A 21524-nucleotide genomic window follows, 5' to 3' on the forward strand; every position below is an offset into this window, starting at 1 on the left:
GAATATAACACACATTTACTCTGGTAGGGCTTTTATGTTTGTGTGTACGTGTGTGTGTGTGTGTGTGTGTGTGTGTGTGTGTGTGCGCGTGCGCGTGCATGGAGCTAGGGAAATAGAGATATGTTTTCCTATTTTGGTGATTGTTATCATCATCTACATACCCAATAATCTAAGCCAGAAATCTGTGTTTGTTTGTTTCACTTATTTTACAGATCTTTATTGATTGCCTAATATTGTGGCAGGCCTTGAGCCTGGGGATACAGTGGTGAACAAGATAAAGAGCGTGTGCTTGATGAGATCATGGTCTACTGGGAGACAAGTAAACATTTAGAGCACTAAATGCTCTGTAGTCTTCTGCAAGAGCATGCTGCAGTAGGGGTGTGGGGAAAGGGGTCTTAAGTCTCATCTGGAGGGAATCATGGAAAGCTTCATTGAAGAGAGTAGCCTTGCAACAGAGACTTGAAGGTGGTGTGGGAATTTTCCAGGTAAGTAAACAGGAGCAGGGTGTTGGAGGCAGAAGGAACAGCATCCACAAACAGGCACAAGGGAACATCAAGTGTTTAGGAAACAACATACAGCTCAGTATTACTGACAGGTAGGAGCAGGAAGAAAATAGATCATTTTGAACAATTTTGAAGAATTAACTTCCCCCTTTCATTTACTCCCTTATGCCCAATTAGTCACCACATCCTGTAGATTTGTTTCCTTCTCTCCATCTACTGCTTTGGTTAGAGCTTCACCATGTCTGACCTGGACTATTGCTTTTGTCTCCTGACTGGTCTCCCTGTCCCCAGTGTGCATCCTTCCAATCCATTCTCCTCTTGCCTCTGCAGCTGGTTCCAAATAAGCCCAAACTTTTAGCCTGGCTTACAGAGCCCATCTCCATCTGGCACTTGACTGCATCTCCAGACTTATTTCTTGATAAACTACCACCGTCTCATTCACATTTTCCCCCTCCATTCCTTAACTAATTTCTTAATTTATTTTGTCCCTCCTTCATTAGTTTCTCAAAAATTTGCCTCTGTTGTTTAGCTATTTTTTTAACATCTTTATTGGAGTATAATTGCTTTACAATGGTGTGTTAGTTAATGCCTTATAACAAAGTGAATCAGTTATACATATACATATATCCCCATATCTCCTCCCTCTTGCATCTCCCTCCCTCCCACTCTCCCTATCCCACCCCTCTAGGTGGTCACAAAGCACGGAGCTGATCTCCCTGTGCTATGCGGCTGCTTCCCACTAGCTATTGGTTTTACATTTGGTAGTGTATATATGTCCATGCCACTCTCTCACTTTGTCCCAGCTTACCCTTCCCCCTCCCCGTGTGCTCAAGTCCATTCTCTAGTAGGTCTGCATCTTCAGCTATTTTTTACAGCCTCCTTAGTGTGTCAGGGAAGTCTTCACCTCTCTGCCTTTGTTTCAATTTCTCCCTCTGGTGGTATATCTTTCCCCTTCTCCATCAGTGATTCCCTACTTACCTTTCAAAACTTTCCAGACTCAGGGCCAATGTTACCAACTCTGTAAAGCCTTTCTTGACACATGTCTTTCCTCACTGATTTGTAATTCTTTCATGGCAGAGGCAATATCCCATTCATCTTTGTGTCCTCAGCACCCAGAACTGTGCCTGGGTGATGGTGAATACTTAAATATTTGTTAAATGGATTAGTAAAAGACTTCCTAGCAGTCATTTAGAATTGAATCATGTACAGTCCTTCATTCTGTTGTTTTCTAGCAACTGTCTTTCCTGTACAAAATGATGCTAAGTTTTCTGAGTACAGAGATCCTTCTCTTATTTTTCTTCTCCATACTACCCCGTGCCTAGTTCTGTGCTGGGCAGCGCTCCTGCTGATGTGCCTGTTAGGAATTCCTGCAGAATTCTTAGACCTGACCCTGCAAAATAGTCTTTAGAACATATAAATATTTAACTTGAGAGCTGCACTCCTCCTCTACAGAGAAGGGCAGGAACAGCAAAGGAGGGCCCAGGGCAAAATGGGCCAATCAGGAAATCCTTCTCTCTCATCTCCAGCCCATCCCTTCAGAGTCAAGGTCTCGTGGAGCTGAGTTTTTCTTTCTGTCCTTCACTGAGGCACCAGAAGGAATCCTGCAAACTGGAGTAAGTAATGGTCTTGGAGGAGGGCAGGAACCTGATTTGCCAGATTTCTTAATTGATCATATTTAGACCAAATTCAAGTAGTTCTGTGCCTATACAGGAAAGCCCTGATTTAAAAAACAAAAGTTGTTTATGTATGTTGAATAAAATTATATTTAAATGGTTGAAGAGGTCACAGTAAAAAACAAAAAACAATTCCATGAAATTGAAGGAAAATTTCTACAAAGTAAAAAAATTCTCAGATGAACCTATATTATAACTTTGAATGTTTATCTATTAAGGTTGCTTACAGTGAGGCTCAAGTGTTTGTTTCTTTATTCTCTCATTTTGTTTTAAAACTTTCTTTACTGGGGATAATTAACATTCATACTGATTATTCTACATGTAGATTTCTTTTATTTCTCTCATTAGGTACTCTCTTAGATGCTCCAAAAACAATTCTCATGCTACATTATAGTCAGGAACTGGAAAGTCTGTTAATCTTGGTTTCTCAGTAATATGTTGGGGGCTGTGGTCTTCCCAGCCCTCTGCCTCCTTGTTTTCTTCTTACTCAGCACAGCTCAGTGGGGCCACCTGGAGGCTAACAGGAGTAGTTGCCCTCTAACCCTTCCTTAAGGGGACTGAAGAGAGTCCTTTCTAGTTCGGGTCCTGGAGCCCTGGGTGAGCCACTGATTCATTTCAGTTCCCTTGCCCTTCATTTCTCTTTTCCTATCTTATTTCCCCTTCCTTTGCTATTCACAATAGGAAGTAGAAGTCTATATTTCATTGTTTATTATTTTAGAATTATGTTTCCAATTTTCTCAATTCTTAAAGAAATCAACTAAATCTCTAAATATTTTTAGTTTTGTTTTCCTGTGGGTAACTGGCCCTAAAAGTTCTATCTGGCCCCATATTATAGAACAACTAATCTTTCAGCCTTGGCTCTGAATTTGTTTTTCAGGAGAGCAGGAGATGGAGAAAACAAATGGAAGAGAGGGCATTGCTCTGTCCACAGTGGAGATTGGCATAGAGAACCCAGGGCTGGAGCTCACGGTAACTCACCAGTTTAGTTTCTGCACATCTCTGTGGGCTGATGCATGGCGTCATGTAGGGTCTTTGATTGCTCGCAATCCCTATCACCCCTGGAAGGGCCTTACGACTGACCTCAACTCTACCTGTGCTTACAGGAAGAAGGAATAAATCCTGAGGGAACCAGGAAGATTGAAGAGCGAGGACACAGCCTTGGGGATGGATTGGAACGCCCCACTCAACAGAGGTACAGGTGTTCTGGCATTGATTCAGTTAAGGCCTAGGGTTGGCTAGTATGGTTGGTGGACTCAGAAGAGGTCAAACTTGCCCTGTTCTCAGGAGCTTATGATCTATGTTGTCGAAATAAGACTCACAGCCACCTGCTGTTACCAAGTGCACGTATACATTTTTATGTAATTAATTGTTACATAAACCTGTGCCATAAGTAATGAGTTCAGCGATATCAGTGTTGGTTGGACCAGCAACAAAAAGAACAGAAATGAGAATAACAACAACTAACATTTATTGAGTACTTACTATTGTGCAGAATGCTTTATGAAACTAAATCATTTAATTTTCATGCCAACAGGTGGGTACTAATTTTAGTCCCCTTTTTCAATTAGAAAATTGAGGCTTAGATATTAACTTACCCATATAATTTTTTTAAAATGGCTCTTTTGGAATACTCAGATTTGGGGATGAGGAGAAAGAGAAATCAGAAATTTAAAAAGATGGAGAAGGACCCACCAAAAGAGATAATAGAGAAAGGTAAAAAGTACAGTCTTGAAAGTCAAAAGGGAAGAAAGTGTCAAGAATGAAGGTACAATCAATCCACAATGTTCTGTGTATCAGGAGACAAGGAAGGAGAAAAATCTCTGAATTTGGTCATGGTCATAATCGCAGAAGTAATGTCTATAGAAGTTGTTGGGGTAAAATAGGTCAGATGGAAGCTGTGTTCCACGGTGTGGAAAAGAGTCTGGGTATTTATAAAAAAGTGCAGGGTTTTCCTGGTGGCGCAGTGGTTGAGGGTCCGCCTGCCGATGCAGGGGATGCGGGTTCGTGCCCCAATCTGGTAGGATCCCACATGCCGCGGAGCTGCTGGGCCCGTGAGCCATGGCCGCTAAGCCTGTGCGTACGGAGCCTGTGCTCCGCAACGGAGAGGCCGCAGCAGTGAGGGGCCCGCGTACTGCAAAAAAAAAAAAAAAAAAAAAGTGCAGAAGTCATACGTTAAGAAGCTTAGAAGAGGATATTGGATAGTTTCTAAAGGGAATATATGGATATGTGTTTTTTCTTTTTCTTTTTTGGCTGTGTGGTGTCTTCATTGCTACACGTGGGCTTTCTCTAGTTGCAGCGAGTGGGGGCTACTCTTCATTGTGGTGCGCAGGCTTCTCATTGTGGTGGCTTCTCTTGTTGTGGAGCATGGGCTCTAGGTGCGTGGGCCTCAGTGGTTGTGGCACACGGGCTTCAGTAGTTGTGGCACACGGGCTTAGTTGCTCCACGGCATGTGGGATGTTCCCGGACCAGGGCTCGAACCCGTGTCCCCTGCATGGGTAGGCAGATTCTTAACCACTGTGCCACCAGGGAAGTCCTGGATATGTCTTTTCTTCTCTTTATTTTTAGGAATTAACTAAGTGACTTCATAGAGAAAACAAGCTTAACTTTTTTTTTTTGGTGGTGGGGTACGTGGGCCTCTTACTGTTGTGGCCTCTCCCGTTGTGGAGCACAGGCTCCGGACGCGCAGGCTCAGCGGCCATGGCTCACGGGCCCAGCCGTTCCGCGGCATGTGGGATCTTCCCGGACCGGGGCACGAACCCATGTCCCCTGCATCGGCAGGTGGACTCTCAACCACTGCACCACCAGGGAAGCCCGGGATAAGAGTTCTGGAAGGAAGAAGTTGAGGCTGGGTAGAAGGGCCGGTTGGAAAACCCACTAACTAGGTCCCTCTTGTTTTTGTGGATCTTTGAATCTCTACTTTTAGTGTGAAGAAGATCTGACTTTTTATTGCACATCAAGCAGAGATTTGGGTCCTGTGTGGAGAGAGGGTTCTTTTCCAAGGCAACACATCCATCGCAACTCAGCAGTTAAGCACCCGGCTGTGTTCTGGTTTAGGTTCCCTTCTCACTCTACCTGGGCTGATGGTTCTCAGAACTGGTCATCCCCTGGTGCACAGAGCCTCTGACTCCAATGTAGGTTTGCTGGCCTCCATCTGATAGACTTTTCTCTTGCCTTCCCTGGTTTTCCAACTCCTTTTTGGCTTTCCACTTTGGTTTATTAATAAGCTTTTTGCTTCTCAATCACCATTCTCCCTTGGACACTTTTTGTACCTGTTCTTGAGCTCCTCTACCACACTATCCAGCAACCCTTGCCCATCCAGTTTTAAACCAGTTTTATACACACCTTTGAATCTGGCAAAGTGGTACCCAGTACAATACCCACGGACCAGTTCTTCTTATGCTATTATCAAATGAAAACTTTGGACACCTTGAAAAGATTCTGGTCACTTCTACCTGGAGGCCCTTGCCCTTTACTCAGACCATTATTTGGGTTGACTCATTTTCTTTCTTCTAGTTATGACTTCAAGCCAGGGCGAGCAAGGATTCACCCAGGGCCCCACTGTCAACAGTCACAGGAGATGGATTTTTTGAAAGCTACCTACGCCTTCCATTCTAACTGCTAAAAGATAGTACTCCAGACCCTGGGAATTTCCATAGCTTTGTCTCCTGTAGTTGGGGGAGTTTCCACAACTTGTGGAAAGGGTCACTGAGAAAATGCGTGAACACCCGTGCTGCTAGGCCTGACCTATAGTGACCACTAATGCTGTGTTCAGCTAGCACAACCTACCATCCTTACCCTACTCTTTCCCATGCTGTCACTTGAGGCTGCAGGCAGTAAGCATGTAAGTGAGAGAGTTATTATTAGTCCATATCTGGAAAGCCTTCCACATACATACCTAGAGAATTTATGAGTGGGTACAGACATCACAGCAAGTTATGGACAAGATATCAAGTGTCACCATCTACCAGACAGATTTTTTTTTTCTCAATTAAGCTTCTGAGTATAACACAGTTACTAACTCTCAAACTGAGCCATGATGTAAAGAGCTTGGTTGTATTAGCAAGATCCTAGGCCAAGCAGGATGCCAGGACCATGAACACCCTCTATGTTCATACCTCTATGCACTGCTTCTCAGTTGGTTTAAAAGGGTCTGAGAACATATATTCTCTTTTCCTTGGAATGTCCTGTATGATTTTTTTTAATTTTAATTTTTTAAAGCAGAGGTCCAGTTGTAAATTGATATGCTAGGATCAGGTTGTTCATGGGTTTTGCAGAAATGAGTGCTCTTCACTGACTTCCGGTAGTACCCACTGATCTTTAGTTCCCAGGGAACGGTTGAATGTGGTCCTGAGGTAATGGCAGAAATCTTTTCTAGGTGTGTGGTTTATATTTGTCCTGGACTAATGAGTGTCCCCGCTCATTTTGCAATGGCTTTGCTGAACTGGCATTTGATTAGGTATGATTTTAAATCAGCTTCACCTAATAGATCAGTTTGGGTCCTAACAGGAACAGACAGAATACTTAAATTAGGATAATTAGAGAAGGGTTTATTTACAGAGGGGGTTCATTTACAGAGAGACCATTACAGGGGTGTGTGCAAGATGTAGCGGAATCACAAGAAACAATAGTGCAAGAACCTGAGGCTAGAAGCAATGGACAGTTACTATTCCTAGGCAAGGGACAAGATATAAGAGAACCCAGAAGGAGAGTCAGATAAAGAAGACTTCACTATGCTGACCTCAGTCTTTTCATCCACTCTGATCTCCTTTTGGATCCTCTTGGTAGAACCCAACTAGATAATCCAGAGGGTTATGTAATCCCACTGATGCAGTCCACATGGGTTAGAATCCCAGGGCACAGAGCAAGATGGAGAGTGGATCTGGAGGAGCAAACCAAAGATATCTGGCACACATGGGAAGTCTAGGATTGAAATTACATTAGTTCCTTGATATACTTTGCAAATGATATTCCAAAGATATTGACATCCTTCAGGTACACTGACACCTCTCAGCAATGGTTTTTACTCACTACTTTCTCTATTAAGCATGGAAAGTTAACAGAGTTCTTGAGATCCTAAAGCGTCCTCTTGAACTGATAAGTCAGGTGGTGATAAAGAATGTTTTCTCCTTTCTCAGATCACCTATATCTGATAATACACACTCTACTCAACTAACACAAAGGGTTGGACTCCCTGAAGAAAGAAGAAATAAGGAGAAGGAGAGAGGAGTGAAAAGGAAGGCTTTGTATAAAGAAGAGGAGGGAGTGTGTTAGATGGGAGAGGTAGCAATGGAGAAAGAGCCATGGAAATCTGTGAGCTAAGTCCCCAGGGCATTTGGAGCTAGTGGTTGGTCCCAGCCCTGGCTAAGCTGTCCTCCCTCAGCATGATGGGCTTCTTGCTGGGCTCACCTTCTTTGGAGCTTCTAAGAGTTTGGAAATTAGAGTTTTTTGTTCATATGACTTCAGTGTGCTGAGGACATTTAAAAGTGGCAGAGACAGGCGAGCCTGGGACCTGGGTAAGATGCAGCAAAGGAAGATGGTTAAGAGCTCAGATTCTGAAGCCAGACTGCCTGAGTTTACATTCTGTCTATGCTCCTTACAACTTCCATGACCTTGGGAAAGGTACTTCTCTGTTTTCCAGTTTCCACATCTGTAAAATGGGAATGATAATAGTAGCCACCTCAAGAGTTCTTATTAGGAGTCAATGAGTTAGTACTTTTAAACTTCTTAGAAAGAGTTCAGCACATAGAAAGCACTATATAAATGTTTGATAAATTAAACTTGAAAAGTTCTACTTGCTGGGCACCTTCTTTCAGGCCCTCTCACCCAGGGATTCTTGAGGGTGGTAGTGTTTTCCATCCAGTCTGTCAATTCATATCTGATTGACTGTTCAGGGTTATGGGTTTATGTGATTTTTATTTTCTCTCAGAAGAATAGGCCCTTTTCTGAATCTGGAAGCTGAGCAATCCCTCGTCCCTAGGGAACAGGAAGGAGTAGGTCCCAGTAGTCTCTCCCTGATGTGACCAGTGTTCCCTTCTATGGTAGGAAATTACTGAGGATATTGCTAGTCCAGGTTGGGTAGGAGTGTTCTGACCTGCTGCCCATTGATAAGGTTGACCTGGCCTTTTTGGCATCGCTACAACACTACCTAACTTCCCCAGGATGAATTTCATTAAGAGAAAACTCTTCCTCAGGCCAGGCAATCTAAGTTCTGGGAATTGATATAAATGGGATGGAATAATTTTTGGTTCTTAACTTTTGGATTCTCATCAGGAGGAACCTACAGCCTTTCACCAGGGCAAGAAGTTTCTGTAAGACACATGCTGCCTTGTTCAAGAAGGTCCTGCTGAGCCTGTTGTGTTTGGGTAAGGTATTGAGGATCCACGGAAGTGAGAGACACAGTTGTTTTAGAAATGTGACCTTGTGTCAAGACTATTACTAGATGGAAAGCAAATTTATTCACAAGTTGATCTAAAGGGCTATATGATGTATAGATCGTAATTACTTGTAGGTGAGCTGTAATTTATAGAATTGCACTTCTAGGAATAAGTAAATAAGTTGCACTTCTGAGAATAAGCTATTTTTCAAAATGTACTATTTGATAGACTTAAATATGTCAGAGAATCTGGGCTTGTCTCTTTTTTAGTATCTTGATTAGATGAGGGGCATGGTTCTTGAAGTCTGTGAAAGAAGCCTGTAGTATGTTACTTATTTGCTGGTTTACTGGTAAGATCAATGACATAAAATATTTTTAAAAGATAGCAAACCTCTTGGGAATTCCCTGGCAGTCCAGTGGTTAGGACTCAGTGCTTTCAATGTTGGGGCCCGGATTCGATCCCTGATTGGGAAACTAAGATCCTACAAGCCGTGGGGCATGACCAAAAAAAAAAAAAAATAGATAGCAAACCTTTATTTAAAATATACCATCAGTGACGTATGGGACTTTGATGTGAATATTAGAGGCAGCTGGGGTAGTGAGAACAAAAATTATATTTTGGGGTGAGTCAAGGGGCCATGGAATGAGAACCATATGGCTATACCCCCTAGTACTAGCCTTGTTTACTAGAATAATGGCTCTGCTGAAGAGGAAAGGTTAAAATGACTGGGATTGTAAAGTTTTGAGAAAAGATGACTTTTTAAGAGTATAAAGGTGGGTGCTGATCAAATCCACTTCCAGGGATAGAAAGAGAATATCAAGGGAATGAGATTTTATCAGGGTCAAGTGAAAATATGCAACATTCAAACTAAGTTGGTTCCTCCTTGGGATACCCCAAGAAAACAGTTAGCCATCTATCCTGGCCTTGAGAATTGCATCTCAGTCTGACAGGGCTGGGTGGTAAGGTCACTGGAGGGTTTTACCTGCCTTAAGTCCCAGACATTCATGACTAAATCTTCATTTGGTCCTAAGGGGCTCTGCCTTGCTGGTCCTTACTCTGTACTTTCTCTTTTTAGCTTATGCTGCCTACTTCCTGGCAGCTTGCATCTTGAATTTCCATAGGGCACTGGCCTTGTTCGTCCTCACCTGTTTGGTGCTTTTAGTCCTGGTTCACCGCTTTCTGAAAAGGTTCTTTGGTGAAAAATTAACGAGATGTCTGAAGCCCCTTGAAAACTCCTGCTTGAAGCTTTGGATGAAATGGTAAGTTAAGAATCTCAATATCCCTCATCCCACAACTTGTCTTAAACCCCAATCCATTACCCTTTTCCTCCTTTGACGGTTCCTGGGCTGTCTCTCAGACCCTCCCCTCTACTTTACAAAACCAAGGCTCATACGGTATTTGTTTTTCTCTTTCTGACTTACTTCACTCTGTATGACAGACTCTAGGTCCATCCACCTCACTACAAATAACTCAATTTCATTTCTTTTTATGGCTGGGTAATATTCCATTGTATATATGTGCCACATCTTCTTTATCCATTCATCTGTTGATGGACACTTAGGTTGCTTCCATGTCCTGGCTATTGTAAATAGAGCTGGAATCTAAAAAAAACAAAAACAAACAAAAAACCTAGGGGCAAGATGGGAATAAATATGCAGACCTACTAGAGAATGGACTTGAGGACACGGGGAGGGGGAAGGGTAAGCTGGGACAAAGTGAGAGAATGGCATGGACATATATACACTACCAAATGTAAAATAGATAGCTAGTGGGAAGCAGCCGCATAGCACAGGGAGATCAGCTCTGTGCTTTTTGACCACCTAGAGAGGTGGGATAGGGAGGGCAGGAGGGAGGGAGACGCAAGAGGGAAGAGATATGGGAACATATGTATATGTATAGCTGATTCACTTTGGTATAAAGCAGAAACTAACACACCATTGTAAAGAAATTATACTCCAATAAAGATGTTAAAAAAAAACCAAGGCTCAGTGAGCAAATAGCAACGGGCCTCTGAACACTGAACTTAGTCCAGTTTCTTATAGCCTCATGTCTCAATATTGCTAGGGGGCAGGAGGGGTTCCATTTCAGAGAAGAGTTTCAGTCTGTTTATTGTCAGGGCTGGTATCAGAAATGAGAAAAACCATACTCCTCTTCAATGAAGAAATCAAGGCAAAGAGGCTTATAGCAGCATTAAACTATCAAATTGATTTGGTGGTCATGTGTTTCTCCCTTAGTTACTGGATACTTTTTGTGCTTTTTTTCCCTCTAGTCCTCCAGACTTCCTGCACCCACTGGCGTCTTATAATTCCCTAGAGTTTAAGGAGCAAACTCACTGTTCAGTGCATACTGAGCTGGATGCTACAGCAGCCGCACCTCATCTAACTAACTGTGGCATGCATATGTCCTTTGATCACACGCCTGGGGTGAGAGGATAACTTTCAGACTGTCTATATGTTCCACTTTTATGACTTTTGTCCAATGGATGCACAGAAAATAGCTGTTCAGATGTTTGCAACAGTGATCATTTGGAGAAACACACCAGACTACAGCCTAAATTTTGGATCATTGATTTATTTGACACTGGAGCAATAGAGCGAAAGGACTTTCTTCATTAACAGGATGGATTCTGGAAGCCAGATTTATTTATTTATTTATTATGTTACTTTATTTTTTTAATTTTATTAAAAAATTTTTTATACAGCACGTTCTTATTAGTTATCCATGGAAGACAGATTTAATTCACTTTGAGTTCACAGTGAGAACAGCTCCAAAATTCAACCCTGACCTGTAATCCCTTCTGTCGTCATCATCGTTGTTCCTATGGCATCTCAACGGACAATGTGTTCTTTTTGTTTTCTTTTCTTTTCATATGTGATTCACCTTCTAATTCTTTTCCCTTGAACTGAAATGACTCCAACACTCAGACATGAGGAGACTAGTTTATGTATTTTTTTTTTCATTTTAACATCTTTATTGGAGTATAATTGCTTTACAATGGTATGTTAGTTTCAGCTTCACAACAAAATGAATCAGTTATATATATACATATGTTCCCATATCTCTTCCCGCTTGCGTCTCCCTCTAGTTTATGTATTGATCAAGCATGTTTGGTACATAAAGGGACCACAGGGCATTAAGTAGTTGATTTGTGGCTTAGCCTTTACTCTTGCCCTTGGAGTGGTTGGAAAGTGGGTGGAGATCCATGGGAGGACTTTTCCTCCTTCTTTTTAAAATATTTTGGTTATGCATTAGAACATTCTTAAAGAATAAGTCTTTATATCACATCTTACTGATATGATAACTTGAAGAAAAGGAGGTCATGAGATTTATGTCCTCAGATTGGACTCTTTCAGCTTCATTCTGTGAGTAAAAGAGTTGAGGGGAGGGGAGAGGTGTTAACTGGGAAACCACCAGATGAATGATTCTAAAGATATGTCTCTGTGTCTGATCTATTGGGTTGTTTCATTTATCCTTGTGGTGAATTTCTATTTTTTAGAGGTAAAGTTAATGATTTCTTATTCACTCACTGATTTGATGACATGGTCTTGAAATTCCCTCTCCAGTGTGTTCGCGGGAGTCTCCTTGGTTGGCCTTATCCTGTGGCTGGCTCTAGACACAGCCCAAAGGCCAGAGCAGCTGATCTCCTTCGCAGGAATCTGCATGTTCACCCTCATCCTCTTTGCCTGCTCCAAACACCACAGTGCAGTGAGTTTTGGGTATTGCAGGGTGGGCGTAGTAATACCTAGCCAAGGACCATGTGTTACTAATTACAAAGTGCATGAGCCAAGTATTGATTACAAAGGCATAGAACTAAGTTCTTAACAATCTCTGGAATTGGCCCCTTTGACAATATTGCCCCTAAGTGAAATTTAAAGTTCTCACAGGCCCTAGACCATTTATTTTCAAACTGTAGGTTGTGATCCGTTAGTGAGCCTTGATATCAATTTTGTGGATCCAGGCCAGTGTTAAAGAAAAAACAAACAAAACAAAAAATAAAGAAGGAGAGAAAGAAAATAGAATACAATAGAGAATGAGCTTGCATTGCACATAGTAATATTAAAGTAGTGGTTTATGATGCTTTTATATGTATGTGTGCGTGTGTCTGAGGTCTAACCTGTAGGCATAGTTTTGAAAACCACATAGATGTATGTGGCTCTTTATTTACTACTGCCCTATTTCCCCTGCTCCCTGTTCCATCTTACCCCAGATTTACTGTTAACATGCCAAGGTGGTTCCAGAGTACACGTACCCACGTTTAAAACCCCAGCCAGGTAATGAACAAGTCGGGTTTAGAGCTCACATTAGAATAACGTTCTTATTGGTCCCAGGTGTCCTGGAGGGCAGTGCTTTGGGGCCTAGGTCTTCAGTTTGTCTTTGGGATCTTGGTCATCAGAACTGATCCTGGATTTAATGCATTTCAATGGCTGGGAAACCAGATTCAGGTATGAGAAATTGAATATGAGAGCTCTTTTAGAACCCTAGAGAAAGGAGACTGGGGGAAAGCATGAGGAGATCAGGCTGTGTCTTGTTAGTGATGGTGGTGGATGATCTGGTGGGAAAGGAGAGAGTATACTGGGGTACAACTATGCATACAAATAAAGAGAATGGAACTGCTGAGTCCTCTGTCATTCAATGAGTAGCTCATAGTGACTTAGGCTGCTTCCCATGCTGTCAAAGGGAGGCCAACCTCAGTAGCAGCACTAGGTCCTCATCATACATGAGGCTGATCTTATCTTCCCTGTGTCCTTTCTGGCTTCACCCTAGTTCTGTCTCTCTTTTTTTTCTTTCAGATTTTTCTCAACTATACTGTGGCTGGCTCCAGTTTTGTTTTTGGGGATATGCTGGTCAAGGATATCTTCGCTTTTCAGGTCATATGTTTCATGAGCAAGAATGAGGGTCAGTGGCAGTGAGGGTGAGGGGGATAAAGCGAGATGACAAAGATGTGTGTCCAAGAGATCAGCCAGTCTATATACCAATTTGACCCTAAGAAGAGGATTTGATCTTATCTATATAGGAAGCAGCATTAATGTCTTGCCCTTTGATCATTGTCATACTGAAATTGGAATGAAATAGGGGTGGGAGAAGAAGGCTCAGAAAACATCTCCTTGTGGCTTAGTATTGACGGCATAATAGATTTGCAATACATTTAAAATTTATTCCTAGACTAGCTTGTGTTTAAATATCCGGAGTATCTATTACTGTATCAGCTGTGCTTGGGATGCTAAGAACTTAACTTAGAGACCTGAAACACAGTCTCCTTACGGCACACAGTTGCACATTCAGTGTAGTATCTCACTGGTTGCCCCATCATTCTCATTATAGGCCTTACCGATCATCCTTTTCTTTGGATGTGTGATGTCCATTCTTTACTACCTGGGCTTTGTGCAGTGGGTAGTTCAGAAGGTGAGTCATTCTCCTGCACAGTCAGGAGGTGGGCCTTTGTCTTGTGATCTATCAAGAGGCATGAAGATGGCACTTACTTTGGGGAAAAAATGATCATATGTCAGATCTAGAGCATTAGAACGAATGTGAAAAGCAAACTCTTTCAAGCGTGCCTGATACCAGGTGGTCAGGACCAGGCCCTAGGCAGGCTGAGGGGCAGAGCAGGGAGAAAAAATGGGCTGAACTACCATTTCATACTGAGTTTTAATCTACTTTTTCTGGAAGCCAAGAGTCCTGAGTTCTGGTCCAGGCTCTGTTTGTAACTTGGTTTGTGGTCTCGGCCTTGTGCCTCTTCTTCTCTAGGCCTTAGTTTCCTTACCAACATAATGGAGGAGGAGTTTTGATGGATACACCCCAAGATTTCTGCTAATGTTAATGGTTTGGAACTTTGCATCCCTTTAGATTGCCTGGTTTTTGCAAATCACCATGGGCACCACTGCCCCAGAGACCCTGGCTGTGGCAGGAAACATCTTTGTGGGTATGGTAAGCACCCTGAGGCCTTCTGATCTTTTCTCTGGGGAACAGAGAGTATGGCAGAAAACAGTGTGAGACATGTATGCTTTCCTTTTGAAAAGTCAAATAGATGAAGACTGTATGGGCAGCCAGTCACTCTGATGAAAGAAAACTTGGAACTCAGCTCATTGCTTTCACCTTTCATGCCTAATAATACTTATTTGGGTGTATGTAATGGGGACATACTTAACCACAGATCCAACTTCTTACACAGGAATTTAGGGAAATGGCCTGGTCCAAGTCATCCCCCTTCAGGGGCTATGAAAGATGTTTCCTCCATATTCTGGTTTCTTCCTGTAACCTTTGTTTTCCAGAATCTCTAAGGAGACAATAGCTTGCCTTGCTCAGGGCTAACACCAAAGCTTGTCCCCATAATACTTGTTTGATACATTTGTCTGTATGGAGTAGGTGTTCAATATATGCTACTGACTGATCAACTCAGTGTTAGGGACAATGGCTTGTCAAACTGACAAGGAATTAGTATTGAGGTCTTTCTCTCCTAAGGCCCTAGGCTGATTAATGGTATTTGAAATGTTCTCAGAAAACTTCTGTACACTTCTACCATAGCATGCTGCATTTTGCTGAAATTCTCCATAATCAGCTTAGTTTCCTCTGCTAGACTGTAAAGTCCTAAGAGTAGGAACTTTGCCTTATTCATAGGAATGTCCCTAGCATATCATATAGCACTAGGCATATAGTTGTCACTCATTAAATAATAAGTCAATGGAATCTTAGGTCAATGCTAGATATATTTTACATAGTTGGGTCTTCATAATTTCATACCATTTTCACAAACATTATTTCTTTTGATTCTTTCATCAACATTGGGCTTCAGTAATCTATTTGCAATTCATTTAATGAGTACCTTTTAAGCAATTAATATGTACGCAGTAAGTACACTATACTAAAGTCATTCACTAAGTATATAGTTTCTGTTTGTTTGTTTGTTTGGGCCACACCACGTGGCTTGTGGGATCCTAGTTCCCCAACCAAGGATCGAAACCTGGACCTTGGCAGTGAAAGTGCGGAGTCCCAACCACTGGACCACCAGGGAATTCCTGAGTATATAGTTTTAGACATTGAGAATGTAAAAAAGAAATATACTGTTTGTCTTCTATAGCATTCTAAATTTTAAGTAGATGAGACAAACTGATATGAAAACACATGAGAAGAGTGCTAGCCAGGATATGATTAGGTGCCAGAGGGGGTGAGCCAGACACTGGGAGAGCCTAAAAGCAGAGCTTAGTTTTGGAAGAGCACCCACACTGGAGGGATGTGTGCCCGGAGCTGGGGCAGGCACTCTGGGATGGGGAGCTGCACCTTCTTGAATCTGACTCTCTTCTCCTTTTTTATAGACAGAGGCACCTCTGCTCATCCGTCCATACCTTGCAGACATGACGCTTTCAGAAGTCCATGCAGTGATGACTGGAGGGTTTGCCACCATCTCAGGCACTGTCTTGGGAGCCTTCATATCCTTTGGGGTAAGCATAGTCTGTTTGATCACTCCTGGGTGAGCCCAAGTCTGGGTTCTGTAGATGCTCATTCCTAAGTCTGGCCTTACAGATTGACACGTCATCCTTGATTTCTGCCTCTGTGATGGCTGCCCCTTCTGCTCTTGCTTTGTCAAAGCTGGTATATCCAGAAGTGGAGGAGTCCAAGTTCAAGAATAAGGAGGGGGTAAAATTGCCCCGTGGGTGAGTCCAATGAGGCATATAATTTGGGAGATGATGAGGTCAGGTGCAGAGTCAAGAGTGGTGCTATGGTGGTAGAGGCTTCAAGTCTCCTGGAGAAGGAATAATATGATTCCATATCTCCTCTTGTCTACCTCTGCCTTTAGCCAATCATGTTGATTTTTTTCTTTTGTTTAACCCTCCCACCTGCCTCTCTCTTCTGCATGCCATTATCCCCTGTCCTTTGTGTCAGTACCATTTCATGGCGATTAAATCTGATACTGCTTCAGTGTTATTTCCACAAAAAGGGTGGAACCCCAGGAACCCCCATCATCTCTCAAGCTGTTCTTGCAGTCTCCTGTTGCACTCCTGCACTGTTGGGACACTGGGACAGCTCTTCTGTGAGGAGCCGAGATTGCTCTAGACACCGTATTCTTCCCCTATGCCCAATAACCACAGGAAGGAGAAGAATGTTCTGGAAGCTGCCAGCAATGGAGCCACAGATGCCATAGGCCTTGCTGCTAATGTAGCAGCCAACCTGATTGCTTTTTTGGCCGTGTTGGCCTTCATCAATGCTGCCCTCTCCTGGCTAGGGGAACTGGTAGACATACAGGGACTCACTTTTCAGGTAAAGGATTCCATTTGTTGGGCTGTTCCTCTAGGGTGTGTTTAAGTAGTCCTTGAATTGTGCATGTCTTCCTGACCCACAGTGCACTGAGGGAGCGTGGAGAGGAGAAGGGTGGAGGAGACTGAGTCAAGGCTTCAGAGAAGTCTTTGTCTCCTGTCTCTTTCTCTCACCCAGGTCATCTGTTCCTATATCCTAAGGCCCATGGTTTTCATGATGGGTGTCGAGTGGGCAGACTGTCCGATGGTGGCTGAGATGGTGGGGATCAAGTTCTTCACAAATGAGTTTGTGGCCTATCAGCAACTGTCTCAGTACAAAAACAAACGTCTCTCTGGAGTAGAAGAGTGGATTGGAGGCGAGAAACAGTGGATTTCTGTAAGTGACAATCTAGAAAAGCATAAACAGTCCAGGCAGACAAAAAGTGTTACGCTAAAGTTTAACACCCACAGATCCCTTTCCAGGGTCCCAGGCCTGACCACAAAGCAAGAGTAACAGTATGCTGAGCTTCGGTGCCTGAGCTGCCCTGAGGTCTGTGTGCTAGTCCCCTACTCTCTGACCCAACTTCTCTCTAGAATGTAATTACTGAGCCTTTACAGTTGGGGCAGTCCAAGGAGGATACTATTTCTGATAGTCTAAGGTCTCCTTCTTCATTTATAAGTTTAAATTGCTATAAACTGAGCTCCTTTTTTCTCTCCCTCTATCTCTTTTCTCTCAATCAGCCTCATTCCTAGACCTCCTAATTCATAGGCTTCAACAAGAAGAGCACTGGGTAAAGAGGCCATGGTGGTTCCATATCATTATCCCTATAATAAATCATGAAGCGATTGTTTTCTGAGCATCCTTTCCATATTCCTTAGAGTAGCACACACAAGATTGGGGGTTCTAAGTACTCTGGAACGTCTATCATGATTATACGACTGCACATATAGGACTGAGTGTACTTATTTATTTTTGTTTTGCCTAGGTGAGAGCCGAAATCATTACAACATTTTCACTCTGTGGATTTGCCAATCTTAGTTCCATAGGAATCACACTGGGAGGCTTGAGTGAGTTAATTCATTTTCCCAGCTACCCAATATGCCAGCCAGTTCCCAGCATCTGTAGTGGCCACTCCTGGTGCTTCAGTATGAGTTGAGACCAGATAGAGAAGCTGATGTGAAATGGGCCTCTCAGGTGAAAGTTAATTTGGAGTTAAGGTAATCATGCTACCTGACTATTCATGAAGCCCAGGCTGGGTTTGCAATCTCAACTTCTGCCATTTTTTTCCGTTTCAGATGGAGGCCCAAAAGACCAATTTTATTTTTATTTTCCCTATGAGGAAGACTATAATGATATTATTTTTATTTTGCCATTAAATGGACATAGTGCATATATAGTAAAGGTATTTTGTTTTTTATTCAGTAGTGAAGGTACTTTCTGAAATTATGCTGCACACCAGTTGACTTCACAGAATTAAGCATTGCACAAGGAATCAAAGGACAAATGAAAGCAGCAGACACATAAGGCAGATAGATAATTAGAATTAAATGGACATAGTGCATATATAGTAAAGGTATTTTGTTTTTTATTCAGTAGTGAAGGTACTTTCTGAAATTATGCTGCGCACCAGTTGACTTCACAGAATTAAGCATTGCACAAGGAATCAAAGGACAAATAAAAGCAGCAGACACGTAAGGCAGATAGATAATTAGAGCAAGTGGTGTGAAGTGTTGCATTAAAAGCTACAAGTCACCAGGTGTGGGAGGAGTGAGTATGTGAAGCATACATAGATACAATTAGATTGCTGCAAATCTTGCTGAATGGTGATGGCTGGAGGAAATAATATGAGGAAAGTGGAATTGTCCTTGAAGGCAGGGGATTCCAAGAGTTTGGAAGATCCAAGTGAGAAATAAAGTGTAAGAAAAATACAGCTCAGTGTGTCCATTTTTTATGGCACTCATATTCTGGGCTAGAATCATTAAGTTGATTCACTTGGTAGCTGATCGATCAATTTAGAGGTAAAACAATTTCCTTTCAGTTTATCTTTTTCCCTTCTGTTAAACACTTGTCTGTATTCTAATTCTTTTTTTTATAAATGTATTTATTTATTTATTTTATTATTTTTGTTTATTTATTTATTAGTTTTGGCTGTGTTGAGTCTTTGTTGCTGTGCGCGGGCTTTCTCTAGTTGCTGCGAGCAGGGGCTACTCTTCATTGCGGTGAGCGGGCTTCTCACTGTGGTAGCTTCTCTTGTTGCAGAGCACGGGCTCTAGAATGCGCAAGCTTCAGTAAATGTGGCGCGTGGGCTCAGTAGTTGTGGCTCACGGGCTCTAGAGCGCAGGTTCAATAGTTGTGGCACATGGGCTTAGTTGCTCCGCGGCATGTGGGATCTCCCCGGACCAGGGCTTGAACCCGTGTCCCCTGCATTGGCAGGCGGATTCTTAACCACTGCGCCCCCAGGAAAGTCCCTGTATTCTAATTCTGATGCCTGATTACAATCTGATTGTGAGCTTGTCCTCCAGTAGTGGGATATGCATCATGTGACTAAGGCTTAGGTGAATGTTGCCCTCCTTATTTCTCTGGCTCAAAATAGTCTGTCTAATTCTGTCCAGGTTAAGAATGCAGATTTCAACTAGTGAACACCCAAGGCATTTTCACCTGTCTGGAGCAACCCAGGGCTTTGCTTAATTCAGATATATCTTGGGAATATTCACAGAACCACTAAATAGTTAGGGTCAGACACACAATCCTTGACCTGGGGAATGTCTAAGTTAGTGACCCCTTAGGACTAATGAATATACACACTTTTTAGGGTACCACTGTCCAGCCTCCGGTGGTTGGTGGTAAGAATGCTATTCATCTGCTGCATTTTGATCCTCAGCATTCTTCTAATGGGGTTTCATGGGGTATGCCTAATTGCCTTGTGGGGAAGAGATTGAATTATTTTGTTGTGTTGTCCGCAGCATCAATGGTGCCCCACCGGAAGAGTGACTTGTCCAAGGTTGTGGTCAGTGCCCTCTTCACAGGGGCCTGTGTATCCCTTATCAGCGCTTGTGTGGCAGGTAAGTGTCTCAGCTTAGTCTCAGAATATCGTTTTAACTCTCCATCTCACATATGCATAGAAAAGGCACCAAATCTACAGTGTTCTCAGTTTATACCCAAAGAATTAAGAGCCTTAAGGAACATGTGTAAAAGCTTCCCCTTAGCATCTCTGTCTCCTTTACCCAGGAATCCTCTATGTCCCCAGGGGAGCTGAAACTGACTGTGTCTCCTTCCTAAACACAAGTTTCACCAATCGAACCTATGAGACCTATGTGTGCTGCAAAGAGCTCTTTCGGAGGTGAGTGAGCACTGGGATCCCTGCCCCCTCCTCCTCTATGCTTTCCTCCACTCAGGAGTCTTCTGGGAGTGGGGAGAAGTAAGGTCTTGAGGGTAATCACATGGATGCTGAATAGAGTGTATAAGAAGGGAGACAGGTATTTGTGGTGGTCTAGATCTCCGTTCTTTTCTCTTATTAGATGCATACTCACTATTAGCTCTAGCATGGACAAGTGACAGATTTTACCTGTATTGCTGGGGCACTGAGAAGTGGAGGGTGAGGGGAAGTAAAAGAGGGTGGTTTCCCTGATCAGAAGTGATGTATTTATTGTGATTGGAACATAGATAAGGTGTAGGTGAAGACTTGGCAATGGTCCTAAGTGACTAAAAACTTACAGCCTTCTTCAGACAGAAATGAAGACTGAGAGAGGATAAACTTGAATTGATAAAATCATGATGCATTCGGATAGTGTAAAAATGAACTTGTTTACCAATTTCTGGGATATTATTAGAATAGCTTTCTGGTTCGGCATGTAAGGAGCTCAGAAGTCACCACTCCATCGTAACAATAAGAAAAAAACTGAACAGTCTGAAAAATCAATAACTCTTCTTGGATCTGTAAGAGACACAGGGCAAACTGCTGACCTGAAGATTGGAGAGACAGACAGGCAAACACATGGCTTACTGGAGCAGACTCATGAGCGGAAACTGCCACAGAATCCTGTGCTGGGGCAGGAAAACCTGAAACTAATTGCTGGAGCCTCAGTGAGGACAGGTCTGGATGTTAAAAACTCTGGGGGGACCCAGTTATAGGGGGCAACCCTACACTTTGGGGAGTTTTACCTCCGGGAGCTAGACCAAGTTCTCACAGTAAATATCAGGCAAAATCCCCTCATTCTTCTGGCAGGAGGAGGGGAAAAGGAGCCATTTTGAAATACACCAGAGCACTCCGTTTTTTTAAACAAGGCCTGCCCTCAGGAGAAACTAGTTAACCAGAACCTAACCAGCTGGGGTATTATCAGAGCCTACCTGACCTGGAAGTAGGGAAATACCCAACTAAAGCCCACTCTAACCATCCTATCCCACTTAAAGGGGGAGGAAAAACTGAGAAACACTTGTGAAATTCACAGTGCAGAGGCACAGGCTCGCTAAAAGCCTGAGACCTAATCCTAGGACTACAGAATGCTTCCCCTTCCCCACACCTCACCACCACATTACTAAGGCCTATTTACAGCAGTTCCTTTTTTGGGTACATCATGTCCAGTTATCAAGAAGAAAGTACAAGGCCTGCTAAAAGGCAAAAAACACAATTTGAGGAGATAGAGCAAGCATCAAAACCAGACATGGCAGAGATTTTGATTTATCAGAGTGGGAATTTCAAACAACTATGATTTATGTGCTAAGGGCTCTAATGGATAAAGTAGACA

At 42.8% G+C, this 21524-nt stretch overlaps 1 protein-coding gene across 1 annotated transcript in view; it reads left to right on the forward strand.

The window, feature by feature from the left end:
* The first annotated feature begins 351 nt into the window (after positions 1-351).
* The window catches only part of SLC28A2 (solute carrier family 28 member 2), a 30007-nt gene continuing 8834 nt past the window's right edge, over positions 352-21524 (forward strand). The window contains exons 1-18 of the mRNA XM_060003578.1: positions 352-485; positions 2030-2116; positions 3054-3145; positions 3280-3368; positions 8447-8538; positions 9626-9809; positions 12114-12255; positions 12879-12992; positions 13341-13418; positions 13873-13953; positions 14395-14475; positions 15861-15986; positions 16069-16199; positions 16635-16803; positions 16978-17175; positions 17765-17846; positions 19743-19841; positions 20008-20119. Of these exons, the coding sequence (XP_059859561.1) occupies positions 3065-3145; positions 3280-3368; positions 8447-8538; positions 9626-9809; positions 12114-12255; positions 12879-12992; positions 13341-13418; positions 13873-13953; positions 14395-14475; positions 15861-15986; positions 16069-16199; positions 16635-16803; positions 16978-17175; positions 17765-17846; positions 19743-19841; positions 20008-20119 (1859 nt within the window). The 5' untranslated portion in view covers positions 352-485; positions 2030-2116; positions 3054-3064. The remainder of the gene's footprint in view (positions 486-2029; positions 2117-3053; positions 3146-3279; positions 3369-8446; positions 8539-9625; positions 9810-12113; positions 12256-12878; positions 12993-13340; positions 13419-13872; positions 13954-14394; positions 14476-15860; positions 15987-16068; positions 16200-16634; positions 16804-16977; positions 17176-17764; positions 17847-19742; positions 19842-20007; positions 20120-21524) is intronic.

This window comes from Delphinus delphis, chromosome 2 (assembly GCF_949987515.2).
Source record: "Delphinus delphis chromosome 2, mDelDel1.2, whole genome shotgun sequence".
Classification (NCBI taxonomy): domain Eukaryota; kingdom Metazoa; phylum Chordata; class Mammalia; order Artiodactyla; family Delphinidae; genus Delphinus; species Delphinus delphis.